Source organism: Canis lupus, chromosome 10 (assembly GCF_003254725.2).
Source record: "Canis lupus dingo isolate Sandy chromosome 10, ASM325472v2, whole genome shotgun sequence".
Classification (NCBI taxonomy): domain Eukaryota; kingdom Metazoa; phylum Chordata; class Mammalia; order Carnivora; family Canidae; genus Canis; species Canis lupus.
Window position 1 is genome coordinate 28,103,935 of NC_064252.1, and position 15,286 is coordinate 28,119,220.

The 15,286-nt window shown below is 56.9% G+C and overlaps 1 protein-coding gene across 1 annotated transcript; it reads left to right on the top strand.

Annotated features, from left to right (window-relative positions):
• The first annotated feature begins 95 nt into the window (after nucleotides 1–95).
• Nucleotides 96–8,646, top strand: C1QTNF6 (C1q and TNF related 6). The gene is made up of 3 exons (XM_025460846.3): nucleotides 96–495; nucleotides 3,177–3,441; nucleotides 6,410–8,646. The coding sequence occupies exons 2-3, from the start codon at nucleotides 3,183–3,185 to the stop codon at nucleotides 6,955–6,957; spliced, it is 807 nt and encodes a 268-aa protein (XP_025316631.1). The 5' UTR covers nucleotides 96–495; nucleotides 3,177–3,182; the 3' UTR covers nucleotides 6,958–8,646.
• Nucleotides 8,647–15,286: the final 6,640 nt, after the last annotated feature.

A 15,286-nucleotide genomic window follows, 5' to 3' on the forward strand; every position in this document is an offset into this window, starting at 1 on the left:
GACTGCAGAGCAAATAGGCCAAGCCCACCCCTCACCCCCACCCCTCATCCCGGATTCCAGTGCTGCGTCCCCCTTCCTGAGCCACTTGGGGGGCTCCTGCCCCTTCCCTTCTCTGGCCTCAATTTTCCAGCCTACACCTCAGGGGGCCCCTTCCTGCTCTGACTCTGTTGGGCCTTAGAATCAAACCAGACCCCACTGGATCACCAAAGAGTTAAGCAAAGGAAGTCCCCAGCTCCCTGGCGGCTCCCTTCATCTCCCCGCAGATCCCAGAGGCTGGAGAGGAGGGAGCAGGGAGGAGGGGAAGTGGGAAGCCAGCTCAGCCCGCTCCCTCCGCCCTCCCTCCGCCCCTCTCCCTCCCTTTCTCCCTCCCTTCCTCCCTCCCTCTTCGGCTGGGCCTGGGGGTCCGGGCCAGCAACCAGCAGACATGGGCCAAGGAGCCAGAGGCTGCCCAGAGGCCGGGGGTCCGTGAGCCGCTGCGGAGGCCCGGGACACAGGGTGAGTGCTGAAAGGTCCTGTAACTTCCTCCAGTGGGCCGGGGTGGGAGCCCAGAATTCCCTTCCTCCCCCCGTCTTCCTTCCACATCTTGGGTTCTGCTCTCTCCCTGGGACCCTGGCCAGCCGCTCTTGCTCTCCTTCCACCTTCCCTCCTGCTGACTGAGACCCTAGCCCCCCCCCCACCCCCAGAGCTGCTCGGCTGTGCCCGCCCCTGCCTGGACTCTCACCAGTTCAGCGCAGCAGGCCCAGCCCCTCCCTCCCCAGAGAGTTCCCCGCTCCTGCCTCTTGCGTGGAGGCGGCAGGGACCCCGGATCACCCCAGATCACCCCAGATCACCCCAGATGGCACGGCCTCTCAGCCTTGATCCCTGCCTGGCACCATCCCCCAGGGCTGTGGTTGTGATTACCCCTCCAGGCTGCCTTGCTTCCTGCCTCCTGCCCTCCCCAGGTCACAGTTCTGGGTCTCCGAGCTTCTGACTCCCATCGGGCCTCTGCCAACAGGGCCGTCCCCAGCCATGCCAGTCCTCTGGGCGCAATTCTGCTCTTCCCATCCCCAGGCACCGGGAAGAGGTCTTGCCTGTTGCAGGAAGGAGCACTTTTAAATTGTATTTGTTTATTATTGAAGTGTGATTGACATGCAGCGCTATATTCGTTTCAGGTGTGCAACGTAGTCATTCGGCGATTCTATACGTTACTCAGCGCTCACCCCCATGAATGTAGTCACTGGCGATGATGCTATTGACTCTTCCCTCTGTCATCCTTATTAAGAGTCTTTTACAAGTCAGGCACTTTCCCTGATCCTCCCAAATAACCTGGGAGACGTGGGGGTTTCAACTTCTCAGAAATGCTGAGGAGCAGCGGGAAGCCCCGGGAGGTTAAGCTACTAGCCTGAGGTCACACAACTTGTAAACCCTCCTGGGATCTTAGGTCCAACCCTCAGGCCTCACCCTTTCCCATAAAGTCACATCTATGACCAGGAAAAGGGGGATTTTTGCACTTCTCAAAAATCACAGAGATGCGTCGTTTACAAGCACAGGCTGAGGGCGATAACCTCAGACAGAGAGAATGTTGATCTCTGAGAAGTTGATCTGCCTTATGGAGCAGAACCAGGCAAGCAGACGAAGGTAGAGCTGAGGACCGGTCACCTCTAGGAGAGGGGTGCTGTCCCTGGGGACGACGGCCTGCCCATCACCCCCCTCCTGCTACTGCCCAACCCCCAGTGCATTGGAGCCCTTTAAAATCTGTCCCTTACCTCGGTGCTCACTGGAGATAGAATAGCATTTAAAAAAAAATAATTTTACCTTCTTTACATGTATTAACCACAGAAAAAATATTTTTGAATTGTACTAAATGTTAAAGGAACAAAAAGGAAATAAACAGAGAAACGCCAGAAGTGTAAAAACCAGTCTGGTTTCAAGAGCTGAGTTTCTGATCCTGCGATAACATGCCAGCCCCCAAACACCGCTACCACCTCAAAGGCTCTTTGCCCGGCTTCCTGCCCACCCAGCCCCAGCCTGTCCCCAGTGTCTGCTGTCCCGGCTACTTCCTGCCCCTCTCCTGGCACCTCTCTTGGCCAGGGCCAAAGACTCATCCTCCTAAACCTTTGGACTTCTCCCATCCTTTTGAATTTTCCAGACCTTCTAGTCCTGCTTCTTAATTCCAATTTACCCCCTTGGCAGCTGATTGGTAGGTCTATGGTGATTGACACAACCATCTTCCAATGAGTTAACTCTAGAACCTGCCCCGACAGGGTTTCTGTGTAAGGTTGAGTTGTGTGGGTTGTTGACTGCACAAAGGTGCTGAGGGGGAGGTGGGTTGACAACAGCACTTGCAAAGCTACATGCCCTGCTCCAAAAATGACTTTTTTTTTGTCGTTTCTAATTTGTCCATCCAAAGAGGTACCATCTTCTGCACACAGACAACTGCATGGGAGGCCAGCGGTGGCCGGCAGTCTGCAATTCCGCAGACCTACTCTCAACTCCCAGAGATACAGTAACAGTAACTGTGCATAAGCCGTGCATTTGCTCTGATGGGTGTTGCTTCCTGACTGCTAGGATAAACGAACTTTCCTAGATCTTCGTCAGGACCACGGCGCTCAGGTGCCAGACCGTGTGGCTCAGCCACGCATACCGTCTCCTGGAGAACCTGCAGAATTCTGGAGAATCCTTTGTGTTTGTCCCAAGGGCCCACTAACCTTCCTCGTGCTGTACCAGGGGCATGTTCTTGCTGGAGATGGGAGAGTCCGTGGCGAGAAAAGAAGCCAAGGGAGGTGGGGGAGGGAGAGCGTTGCAGTCTTACTGCGTATGACACGTGGGTGGCTGGAGCATCTTCCTCGTCCACCCCAGCAAAGGCTTCCCGGGACCCTGGTCTGTGCCCAGCTGTGGCTCTCTTTAGAGGGATTTCCCCCCCAGGCCCATGTGTGCCAGACATCCCCGTGGGCTGGCTTCCAGGGGACTCGGCCTGCGGGCCCTGCGTTGCCACCAGTCTCTTCCGTGACCTTGAAGAAGTTGCTTCTCCATGTAGGGTCTCAGTCTTCTCATCTGTTACCTGAAGGCGCTGACGCCTGCTCTGTCCCTGAGTTAGGTCAGGTGCACAGAGGCTGGGGTGGCCGCATCTGTGCTGGGCATCTGCAGGTGTAGATGTGACATTAAATAGAGTCTCCGCCCCTCCTTCCTCGCTCCAGGTCACCATGGGGATAGCCACCCTGGGCCTCCTCTGCGTGGTGCTCCTGCTTCCTCTCCTGGTGTTTGGGGTCCCCACCGAGGAGCCCTCCTCTAGGGAGGCCGTGGCATCCGGTCCCCATGGGTACTGTCAACGGTGCTGTGACTCTGAGTCTGAGGACCCCCTGGCCCCCGCCGATGTCGCAGATGTGTCCTCCGCCTCTCCACCTGGCCTCCCATACGTGCTGCCTGAGGTCAGGCCGTACATAAACATCACCATCCTGAAGGGTGAGTACCTGCCCCAGCTCAGGCTGTGCTGGCCTATCTGGGGGCGGGGAGGGCAGGGGACCCTTTCCTTGGGCTGGAGTCAGTGGGGTGGAGGGAGCAGGAAAAACCTGGGCAGAAAATGATCCCAGACCCTTCCTGTCATCCATACATTTATTGAGCAGCTACTACGTGCCAGGACTGTTCTGACTTCTGAGGACAGAGAACAAGCAAGCCAGACAGAGATGCCTACTGCCGTTCTCGTGGGAGAGGCAGACAGTCGGCCATAAATATATTATCTAAGTTAGTGAATGTTCTATGGTGAAAAATGCGATGGCAGTGCCAGGTAGAGCAGGTAAGGAGCATCAGGAGAGCAGGGGCTGGGGGATAGTTTGCATGTTAAATGGGGTGGTCAGTGTGGGTTCATTGAGAATGTGAGGGAGAAGCCATGTGGCTATCGGGGGCAGAGTAGTCCAAGGAGGATGAGCAGCAGGTGCAAAGGCCCTGGGGCAGATGTGGGCCTGGTGTGTTTCAGGAGCAGGGGGCAAGAGGAGGAGCTGAGGTTGACGATGAAACAGGGGCCGGGTCAGACTTGGGTTTCCCTGTGTGGGAATGGGGAGCAGGGGGAGGTTCGAGCAGAGGGACCTGATCCCACTTGGGTTTCATATGGATCCCTCTAATGTCCATGGAGCAGAGCCAGCCTGGGACAAGGGTGGAAGCAGAGAGACCCATGGGTAGCCACTAGGGCTGTCCAGGGAACAGCTGGCTTCCCGTCCTCTAAAATCAGGAAGAGACTTCTGCTGCCGGGGACTAGAACAGATAGGGCTGGGGCCAGGGCCTAGACACCCTTCACCTCCATCTGTGCCTCCAACAACCCCAAGGCCGGGATGGAGGACACCCCTGGGCCAGCCTTCATCGCCCACCAGGGCGGGTGGAACTTTGCTGCGGCAGGAGGCACCTGGCTGTTCAGCTCCCTTGCTGTGTGGGGCAGGCTGGTCTCTCCCTCCCTGGCTTGCTGCCTCAATAGTAAAAAGGAGAAGGTAACCCCCTCCCATGATCCCCTTCACCCTCCTCCCCGGGGGCTGGGGCAGAGAGGTGCCCTGTAACCTGTAAAGTGCCGTGCGGGTGAGTTGGGAGTTCTCCGCTAAAGGTGGGCCCCCTCCTCCTTGCTTCTCCCCATGCTGTCCTCCAGGGGCCCAGGCCTTCCTTTTGCTCCGTCCAGCAATATTGCCGTGGTCACAGGAGACCTTGGGAAAACACAGGGCCACGGGGTTCTCTCCAAGGGGAGTGGCTAATAGTGCGAGTTGAGGCACTGTGACAGGTGGCAGGGAAACATCTGGGATGAGGTACCTCAAGACCTAGGGGGTCACCTACTTCTCCTGCGTGCAAGGTCAACTTGAAGCAAAGGCTGGGCTGAGGCGTGTGTGCCTGGGGACTGGGACCCGCTGCCGGAACCCCTGGGCAGTCAGGGACGGGCTGAGCTTTGCTGGGTGGACCACCCTGCCTCATATTTGCAGTCTGTAGAGCACTCTCCCGTAGGACATTTTGTTGAAGGCACAGGAACACCCCTGTGAGGTGAACATGATCCTCTTCAAGACAGAGACAAAATAACGACCCTGACTGTAAAATGCCCCAGTGGGACATAACACCAACCAAGGGGGGCCTGGCTCCTAACCAGGGCTTTTCCCTTCAGGTTAGGCAGAGGTATTTTTCTTGGCTCCTTCTGTGGGTCAGAAATGCAAAGTGCAACTCAGCCGTCAAAAAGAATGAGATCTTGCCATTTGCAACGATGTGGATGGAACTGGAGAGTGTTATGCTGAGCAAAATAAGCACATCAGAGAAAGACAAATAAATGCTCAAGGATTTCACTCCTACGTGGAATTTTTTTTTTTTTTTTACAATAGTCACAGAGAGAGAGAGAGAGAGAGAGAGAGAGAGAGGCAGAGACATAGGCAGAGGGAGAAGCAGGCTCCATGCACCGGGAGCCCGACGTGGGATTCGATCCCGGGTCTCCAGGATCGCGCCCTGGGCCAAAGGCAGGCGCCAAACCGCTGCGCCACCCAGGGATCCCTCCTATGTGGAATTTAAGGAACAAAACAGGAGCATAGGGGAAGGGAAGGAAAAATAAAATAAGATGAAATCAGAGAGGGAAACAAATCATAAAAGGCTCTTAACTCTGGGAAACAAACTGAGGGTCACTAGGGGGAGTTGGGGGGGAACTGGGTGATGGGCATTAAGGAGGGCACGTGATGGGATGAGCACTGGGTGTTATATGCCACTGATGAGTCATGAAACTCTAACCCTGCTATGCACTACACAATGCACTATATGCTAACTAAATTGAATTTAAATTAAAAAAATTTTTTTAAAGAGAAAAGAAATGCAAAATGCGACCTGCATAGCCCTCATCTCCACAGGAGTCTGGCTGGGTGTGAGGACCTCCAGGGTTTGGGCCTGGCTCCCCAGGGAGCACGATCACATCTTCATTGTAGAGGGAGGGGAATGGGCAGGTGGGAGACAGACTGTCCTGAGACTTGCCCTTCCTGCTTCTCCTGAGCTGTATGACCCTGGGTGAGTCACTTAACCTTCAGGTGAGTGGAGATGGTCAGGGTATCTTCCCCCGCCCCATTTTTTTTTTTAAGATTTTATGTATTTATTCATGAGAGACACACAGAGAGAGAGGCAGAGACACAGGCAGAGGGAGAAGCAGGCTCTGCGGGGACCCCAATATGGGACTCTATTCCAGGGCCCCGGGATCACGCCCTGAGCCAAAGGCAGACGCTCAACTACTGAGCCACCCAGGCGTCCCGGTCAGGGGATCTTCTTTAGAGGGGCATTCAGGGAGGCGATGCCCGGCATGCAGCAGGTGCCCGGTACATGCTAGCTCCTTCTCTGGGCAGGACCTGGGTGGAGCCCTCCACGAGCGCAGGCAGATGCAACCTGGGGACCAGCCTGGGTGCCTGCCCTGACCTTGCCCTTCTTGCCTCCACAGGTGACAAAGGGGACCGAGGCCTGCTGGGCGCGCCGGGGAAGCTGGGCAGGGAGGGGCCCCGGGGGGAGCGCGGCCCGCAGGGCGGCAAGGGCGCCAAGGGGCAGGCGGGCAGCCCCGGCGGCCCGTGCCAGACGCGCTTCTCGGCCTTCTCCGTGGGCCGCAAGACGGCTCTGCACAGCAGCGAGGGCTTCCAGCCGCTGCTCTTCGACACCGTCTTCGTGAACCCCGACGGGCACTTCGACCTGGCCGCCGGCCACTTCGTCGCCCCCCTGCGCGGCCTCTACTTCTTCAGCCTCAACGTCCACAGCTGGAACTTCAAGGAGACGTATGTCCACGTGATGCACAACGAGGAGGCGGCCGTCATCCTGTACGCGCAGCCCAGCGACCGCAGCATCATGCAGAGCCAGAGCGTGATGCTGGCGCTGGCGCCCGGGGACCGCGTCTGGGCACGACTCTTCAAGCGCGAGCGGGAGAACGCCGTCTACAGCGACGACGTGGACACCTACATCACCTTCAGCGGCCACCTCATCAAGCCCGAGGATGACTAGTGGCCCCCGCAGGGCGGCCCAGGCCCCGGGTTGAGGGGTGTGGTCAGGGCCTCTGTTTGTACCTCCGGAAAGGGGGCCCAGGGCCTGGCACTCTGCGTGGTCTTCTGCTTCTCTCCTTCCCTCCCTCACCTCTCTGTCCTCTCTTGAACATATTTTAAGAAGCCCTCTAACCTGAATATTCTAGAGTTTTCCCAGCCTTTTAGACCAGAACTTCTTGTGTTTGAATCCCTTGCAGATTCTGATTCTGATTCTGGAGTGGGCCCGGGGTTCTGCACGTCCAGTCTGTTCCTGGGTGATGCTCATGCTGCTGGTGTGTGGTCCCCCCCTGAGTGACCAGATTCGAGAACTTCCACAACATTCTTATACTTTCTAAACATTCTGGAGTCCTCCAAACATTCTAGACTCTTCCCAACATCCTTCAGTTCTCTCTCATCCGTCCAGGACTCCCCCTCCCCTGTTCTCCTGCTCCTTCCACCTTCTCTGTCACTCTGTGCACCCCACCCACGCAGCTGCTGTTCACTCATTCATTCATCAAATACTCACCGAGCGCTCACTCTGTGTCAGGCTCTGGGAAAGCCCAGGTGACTCAGACACAGGCCCTGGCCTTGGTGAGCGCCCAGGCCGGCCAGGGTGGGGAGACACAGGATTGGGCAACCAGACCCAGATAAATGCATGGGGCTCTTATCACACAAGTCTGTGTCTGGGCCTTCAGGCACCGTGGCTCCTTGTTGCCCACAGCCCCCCAAGGTGGGATAGAGTCCCCTAGGTGGGTATTCTTACCCTTGCCCATTCCTTTCCTTCCTGACCAAATGCCCTTCATTAAAGCAAACCCCAAAGGGGCCTTGGTCAGGGCAAAGGTGCTATGAAGGGAGGATCCAGGGGCTTGGGGCAGTTGGGGGTAAAGAGGCCCTTGGGGAAGGGAGCCCAGACCCATAGCTCCCCACACACCTGGTACAGTAACGTGCGAGGACCCCATTCTCCTCACACATCCCCTTCCTTGTCCCGTCAGCCCCTCCCTGTCCAAGGCGCCTGGGCCTCAGTTCTCCCAGGCTGCCAGCCACCATCAGATATTGGCGTTTGTCCCCCAGGTGCTGTCTGATCCTCCTTGGCCCCTCTCGCCAGCCCAGCGTCCCTGGCTTCCCAGGCTTGGCTCAGGGGCTGAGGCCCCAGTTGGCAGCTCCCACCAGGGAGCCCAATGCTGCCTTTACATGCCACCAGGTGATGGGCCAAGCTTTGGACCCCTCAGCAGGTCTAGGGAACTGAAGCGGGCACCATCCCAGGTCAGTCGGGGGGAACTTCCTCTGAGCCGTGATGCCAAGACAGGCACGGGGAGAGACCAGGGCCCCCAATCAGGGACATAGGCTTTCTTGTCCTTTCTCCCTCTTGCAGGCTGGGGCAGCCTGGTGGTCTCTAGCCTTCCTCTCCCCAATCCCAGGCGGCCTGAACCTCTCTCCAGAGGGAGATGGCCTCCACCCATTGGTGCTTATGCAGACTCCAGGGCAGAGGTGGCCCTGGCGGTGGTCTGTGGTGCTCACTCATAGCTGACAGATCCATGGTTAAGCGGCTGGGGGCTGGCAGCAGGACCTGACCAAGTGCCGTGAAGGCTGGTGCTACACAGCCACCCCTAGCCTGACTTCGCCCCTGCCCTGCTTGTCCAGAGCAATTAAAGTTTGTGTGTCTTTTTGGCAATTCAGGCTGTTTTTTCTGCTCGGCTCCCACGGCCCACCTTGGGAGTGCAGCCCGTCCTGGTTCTGCTGGGGCCCCGCTGCAAATCCCCACACACTCGAGCCTCAGTTTCCTGGTCTGTGAAATGGGGATGGATGAAGGTGATCTACCTCATGGGGTGGCCATCAGGATCAGAAGAGAGGTTGCCTGCTGAGCACTGCGTTCATCCTTTGAACTGCACCTGCTGGGCACCTACTGTGTGCTGGGAGCCCCACTAGGTGCGGAGGCTGCTGGGAGAACACAATCCATCACCTTGCCTTGGAGAACACCATGAAGTTTACGTCCGGGTGAATCACTTGCAAGTGCCCAGCACCATGGCCCCTACTGGGGAATGTGTCTCTTATTTTGTGTTTAATATTTACAAGAGAACTGTTGGCTATTCTCTGGAGGGAAACACACAACTTCGTTCTGCAGTGGACTGGCTTGACAGGGTCTGACTTTTTTTTTTAAGTTTTTAAATTTATTTTTTCATGAGACACACACACACACAGAAGCAGAGACACAGGCAGAAGCAGGCTCCATGCAGGGAGCCCGACGCGGGACCCGATCCCGGGTCTCCAGGATCACACCCTGGGCTGAAGGCGGCGCTAAACCGCTGAGCCACCCAGGGATCCCCAGGGTCTGACTTTCTAAGCTAGCATGGTGGCTAGTCACATAAATATATTTACATTTGAAGTGACCCCTGTGGGCCCTCCTGACACACTTAGCGGTGTGTGTGTCGAGGGAGCATCCTGCACCTCTGCGCATCACTATTGGTGTGCTGGAAGGCTTTCCGGGCACCCTGTGCAAGAGAAGCTATAACGAATGACCCTACTGTGACCACCCCAGGACTCAGCCCAGCCCATTGGCCCGGCCCTGGCAGGGGAGACATAGTCTCCATTTCTCTGGAACCTATATGGTCATGGCAAGAGGCTTCCCACTATACCTGAGCGCTCCTCACAGGTCAGGGGCTACTCAGGGGAGAGACCCCGCAGCATGCTTTTGGCCCAGGCTCTGTTCACGCGTCATCGGCCTACCCCACACTCCCGCTCTGCCCCTGGGTGGAAAAGGTTGCTCCTGGTGCCAGGAGCCTTTTGTCCTGAATATCGTGATGAGAAGTGGTTTGCCGATCACTAAGGCAGCAAAGCTTTTTTTTTAAAAAAAATTTTGGCAGCAAAGCTTTTGAAACTTCTTGCCAAGCACCTGCAGGAGGATTGAAGTTTGTCCCTTGGAAGCTAAAGCCTAAGGTCCCAGGCATTTCCAGGCCGCGTTAGGTCAGGGCTCCCAGAACGCAGCCTCTGCTGTGTCAGCTGACCTGTGGCAGACGCTTCTATCCGTGGTTCAGAGCAGCCTCTGATGTCCCCCTGGGCCAGTTTTTGCACAGGAGCCCGGTTCCCGGGTTGGTGGCATAGCTTCAGTGGGTGGTAAGAGCCTCTGGGTCTTTGTGATGGGAATTCTTCCAGAAGGCTGTGTCTTGGTGGGTGCTGGGCAAGGACCCTGGAAAACTGGGGACCCCCAAGCCTGCGGCCAGGTCTGTGGTGACAAATGTCTCCCAGGAGATCTGTGATGCTTAGTCCTGGTGACTCCAGTGAGCCCCTGTCTCTACCTCTGCACCCTGGGGGGCAATCCCTTTCAGTTACATATTTTGAAAATAGTATTTCCCTCTGAAATGTTAGCAAACAAGGAAAGGGAGAGAGAACTGGGCCAGGAGGAGATGCAGTCCAGGAAATGGGAAGCAGCCTAGACTGGGAGCCAGGGGACCTCGCCTCCGCTTTACCATTGTTTGGTCTGGGGTTGTGGGGGGTGGGATGGGGGTGGGATGCAGGGAACATGGAGGGGGAAGGGTGACCAGACTGAGCTGGTGCAGGCAGCTGAGCCTGGCTGTGTCCCTGGAACCCTGCTATCTGGGTGGGTGGGCTGGATCCATCTCGTGGGCTCAGGTAAGGTCTATCTGGGAGTCCTCAGCCTTCCCAGGAGGAGGATCCACACAGAAGATCCTTTCCTCTGTTGCAGGGAGTATGGGGGAGAAAGAGGAGAGTTCTAGAGAGGGTCATCTAGGGAAGCTTCATAGTGGAGGGGACATTTGAGCAGGGCTTGGGAGGACGAATAGAGTTCCAAAGACACATGATATGGGGAAAAGGGACAGCAGGATGAAAGGGGTGGAGGTGGGACAGTGCAGCCTATGTTCTGGGCAGTGAGAGAGGCCAGTATGCTAGGTGCATATTTGGGAAGGTGGCAGAGACAGAGCAGGGTGGGATTCCAGGCTGGACAGGTAGGGAGGGACTATAAAAGGCCTCCAATGTCTGGCTAAGTCGGGACTTGACGTCCTAGATGCTGGGGGGCTGCTGGAGGGTTCTGAGCAGTGTGGTCACTGGTTAGAGCTAACCTAAGAGGGAAACTGCTCTGGCGGTCAGGTGGAGCATGGATTGCACAGGGTTTAATGCAGAGGGGCAGGAGGAGGGCAGCAGGGGGCAGGGTGGGGGGAGCTGGGCATCCAGCTTGAGCAAAGGGTCTCCCAGGCTCTGCTGCTCCTACCAGACTTTTCTTTCTTTCTTTTTTTTATTTTTAAAGATATATTTATTTATTCATGAGGGATACAGAGAGAGAGAGGCAGAGGCACAGGCAGAGGGAGAAGCAGGCTCCATGCAGGGAGCCCGACGTGGGACTTAATCCCAGGACCCTGGGATCACACCCTATGCTGAAGGCAGACGCTCAACCACTGAGCCACCCAGGTGTCCCCCTACCAGACTTTTCTATGACAGTGAGAAGAGAGCAGGCCTAGGTGCCAGGAGGTGGGCCGCGGGGCCAGCTCTGCCCTGGGGAGTCCCTGAGTGACCCAAGGACTGGAGGGTGGCTGGGGAACTTGTCTGGCCTCTCTCGAACCCCTCATTGCCCTTATCTGTCACCTTGGATTCGAAATCCCTCTTCTCTTGCCCCACGGAGGCCTCTGGGGTTATCCAAGGCTATATGGAGTGACTATTTTCAGAATCCTGGATCAGGACCCATGAACTAATTAATGATGGAGGAGAATGTGAAATTAGTGCTGATTGTCCCAGAAAATATAACGTGCCAAGCGACAGGGCTAAGGCAATTTCAGAGAAAGGGCACTTGGGGTGGCTCAGCGGTTGAACATCTACCTTCGGCTCAGGGTGTGATCCTGGGGTCCCAGGATTGAGTCCCACATCAGGTTCCCTGCAGGGAGCCTGCTTCTCCCTCTGCCTGTGTCTCTCATGAATAAATGAATAAATAAATAAAATCTTAAAACAAAAATTTCAGAAAAGCACTAAGTATTCAAATGCCAGGGGGTGTGGGCTTTGAGCCTGGCCGGGGGCTTCTGATCCTGGGTCCGGATTTCTGACTCAGAGCAGACACTTATTTTCCTATATGTGTGAGCTGGGCTTGTCACCTCGTCCCGCTGAGTGTCAGTTTTATTTCAAATGAGGACAGAACGTGATGGTGTTTTGTGCACGGCGGTGCTGGCACAGAGCAGGTGCTCCAAGGGCGTTTGTGGGATGAATGACTTCCACTGAGCAGGAGCGGAGAGGAGCCGTGGGAGGCCAGAACCCGAGTCCTTGGCGGGGGTGAAATCCTGCGGCTCCCTCCACCTCCTGCCAGCCCACGGGCACCCGGAGCCCAGTAGCCTCGCTCTGCCACGTGTACATCTGGAGAAAGGGAAACCGGGCAGAAACTCAACACGACCAGAAACAGATGTCAAGAACATTATGGGTGGGGCCCCGAAAGGGGAGCGCTGGGGCCAGCGGGTGCTGCGGGAGCCAGAGAGGAAGGAGGGATTTCCAGGACAGGAGTCAAGAGTGCAAGGCTTAGCCCGCTTAGCCCGTGCCTGGGAGCAGCTGGTCGGTGCTCCCGGAGGAAGGGAGGCTGGGGAGGCTGGGGGGCAGGCGGTGGGGTGGGGAGCCAGAACCAGGCCCTGAGATGGGGGGTGGGGTGGGGGCCAGAACCAGGCTGGGGAGCAGAGGGTGGGGCGGGGGGCCAGAACCAGGCCCTGGGGTGGGGGGAGTGGGGGCCAGAACCAAGCCCAGGGCCGAGCAGGGTCAGGCTGGGGTGTGAAGTCACGGCCTGGAGGTGGTGGTGTGAGCGGGAGGAAGTACTAAGTGAGATCTGGGCACCGGAGGAAACGGGACCCACTGCAGGGCAGCAGCGGAGTGAGAGTGAGGGTGTGAGGCTGTGGGTGGCCGACTTCGTCCTGGCTGACTGCTACTCACCACTGGGGGGAATGAACTGATGCCACAAACCCAGAAACGCGAACCAGAACTTGCTTTATTTCCTCACCACGTAACTCAATTTCTATCAGGCACTTCCATTCTGCTGAAGTTGAAGAAACACGCCTTTGGCCAGCCAGGGCTCCCCGTCACCTCATGTCCCAGGGGGCTACCCATAATGTTCTTGACAGACATCTGCCGAGTTGAGTTCATGGACGTGCCATCTGCTCTGGGCTCCTGGTTCCCCCCACATTCCTGCTGAATCATGCTCAGAGCCCCCGGGGTCCTCACTCCCCTTGGATGTCCAGGTGCGCCCTGCACAGGTGCTTTCCTTGCAAATTCTGGGTCCCTTGGAGGGCTGTCTGAGCCCAGCCCCTCTGCCCAAACACACCGCGTGACCATTTCTTCCCTGGGTTCACAGCCACCTCCCGGGGTTCGGCTGGGAGGGAAGGATGGCACCTCGGAATCTCGGATGCCCCTCACTTGCTGGGGATCTTCTCTGTGTGCCGCTCCCAGGCTTGGCTGGAGAGGAGGGGTAGGGTCCCCTTCGCCCAGAACCCCCAGACTGAAGCACTCCTTGCTTCCCCTCTGCCCGCCTCCCTGCCTTCCTGCCTTCCCCCCTCCCAGGGGTATCCCAGGTACTGGGGGAGGGGGACAGTGTACGGACCCAGTGCCTCCTCTCCAAAGCCCTTGGACTGGGCAGACAGGCTCTGTCCTCCTGTTTGCTGCGCATCCCTTCTGTATCTGTTAGGGCGCTTTTGGGTGCAAGGAATGCTTATTGAACATAAAGCATCAAAAAGGAAAAATAACCCTAAATCCCAAGATAGGGCAACTCCAGGGCTGGTTAACTCAGCATCACTGAGCACTGTGGTTTGTCCCATAATTCCACTCATCACCGTTAGTGCCACAGCTCTGTTCCAGGGCCAGCTTCCCTTGGGCCACAGGCACAAGATGATGGCCACAAGACTGCTGTCCCAGGGGGGTGTCAGAAGAAGAATCAGAGTCTTTCCTCTGCAGACCCTCCTTACTTCCCATTGGCCACAGCCAGTCACATAACCACACCTAACCCAACCTCTGGGAAGAGAGGACTGTGGCATGCAAGATTTACCCTTGAACCCTGAGGGTCTGGGCTGAACCCCCAAGCAGGATCGTGGCTCTCTGACCACGTTACCAGATGTGTGCACCTGACTCAGCCAGGGTGACTTATTCTAGGGACCCTTCCCAGACTTGGGGGGACAGCCTTGGAACCCTGAGTGTCCCCTGGTTACAGCCCTGCCTGTTGGCCTGGGCACTGACGTCACCCTGGCCCGGAGCTCTCCCCAACCCTCCCAGGCAGAGATGAGCTTCCCTGAGCACAACCGGGGCTGCTGGGGACACTGCCCGGGCCCAAACCTAACCTGGACATGAGGGCACTCACCCGATCACTCTGTGCCTCGGTTTCCTCCCCCAGAAAATGGGGACGATGATAACGACATCCACCCCAGAGAGCGGTGTGAGGATGTAAGGCGTGAAGTGTGTGTAGAAGCCTGGCCCACAGTAGGCTCACTGAGGTGTCCATTATCTTGAGGTAAACACGGCGCCAAACTCTGTTTATAGGAGAAGAAATTGTCAGGTGCCGAGACTGGATAAATGCCTCCAGGTGCCAGGTGTGCGTTCCTTCAGCGATTACGGAGCGGCCACTGAGTCCAGGCTTTGCACCCGGCTAGGCTCAGGGGGTGCAGCGGGCTCGTGATAGGAGAGGACTCCTTGCAGGCGTCTAGGAGGAGCCCAGGCCCTCGAATCCCGACAGGCACGACCAGTGGGGTGCAGGAGCCCACTGCACCTGCTGCTGAGGTTCGACCGTGTGCATCTGTTCCCAGCTCTGAGGTCAGGGGTGTCACGAGGTCAATTGGAAATTGGCCTCAGTGGTGGTTCTTTTGCTACAGAAATTGGCAAATGTTAGTTTTAATTTTTACAAAACAAAGCCTTCATTAAAAAATGCAGCTGCCTTGGGGTGCCTGGGTGGCTCGATCGCTTAGGCATCAGACTCTTGGTTTCGGCTCAGGTCATGATCTCTGGGTCCTGGGATCGAGCCCTGTGTTGGGCTCCGTGCTCAGTGGGGTAGGGAGCATGTCTGCTTGGGATTGTCTCTCTCTCTCTCTCTCTCTTTGCCTCCCCGCCCCAACTTGCACTCGCCCTCATGCTCTCTTGCTCTCTAAAATAAATAAATAAAATCTTTTCTAAAAAATGCAGCTGCCTGGAAAGCATGTTCCCCGGTGAGGTGTGATCTCACTCACACCTATTCTTCGAATAAGGCTGGAAGGGTGTGGGCATGGCAGATGGGATGGGGCCGCATGAAGGAGGCTGCCCAGGTGTTGCTGCCCGGGCTCAGTTTACCGGGGACCCCTCACCACCCGACCAGCCCC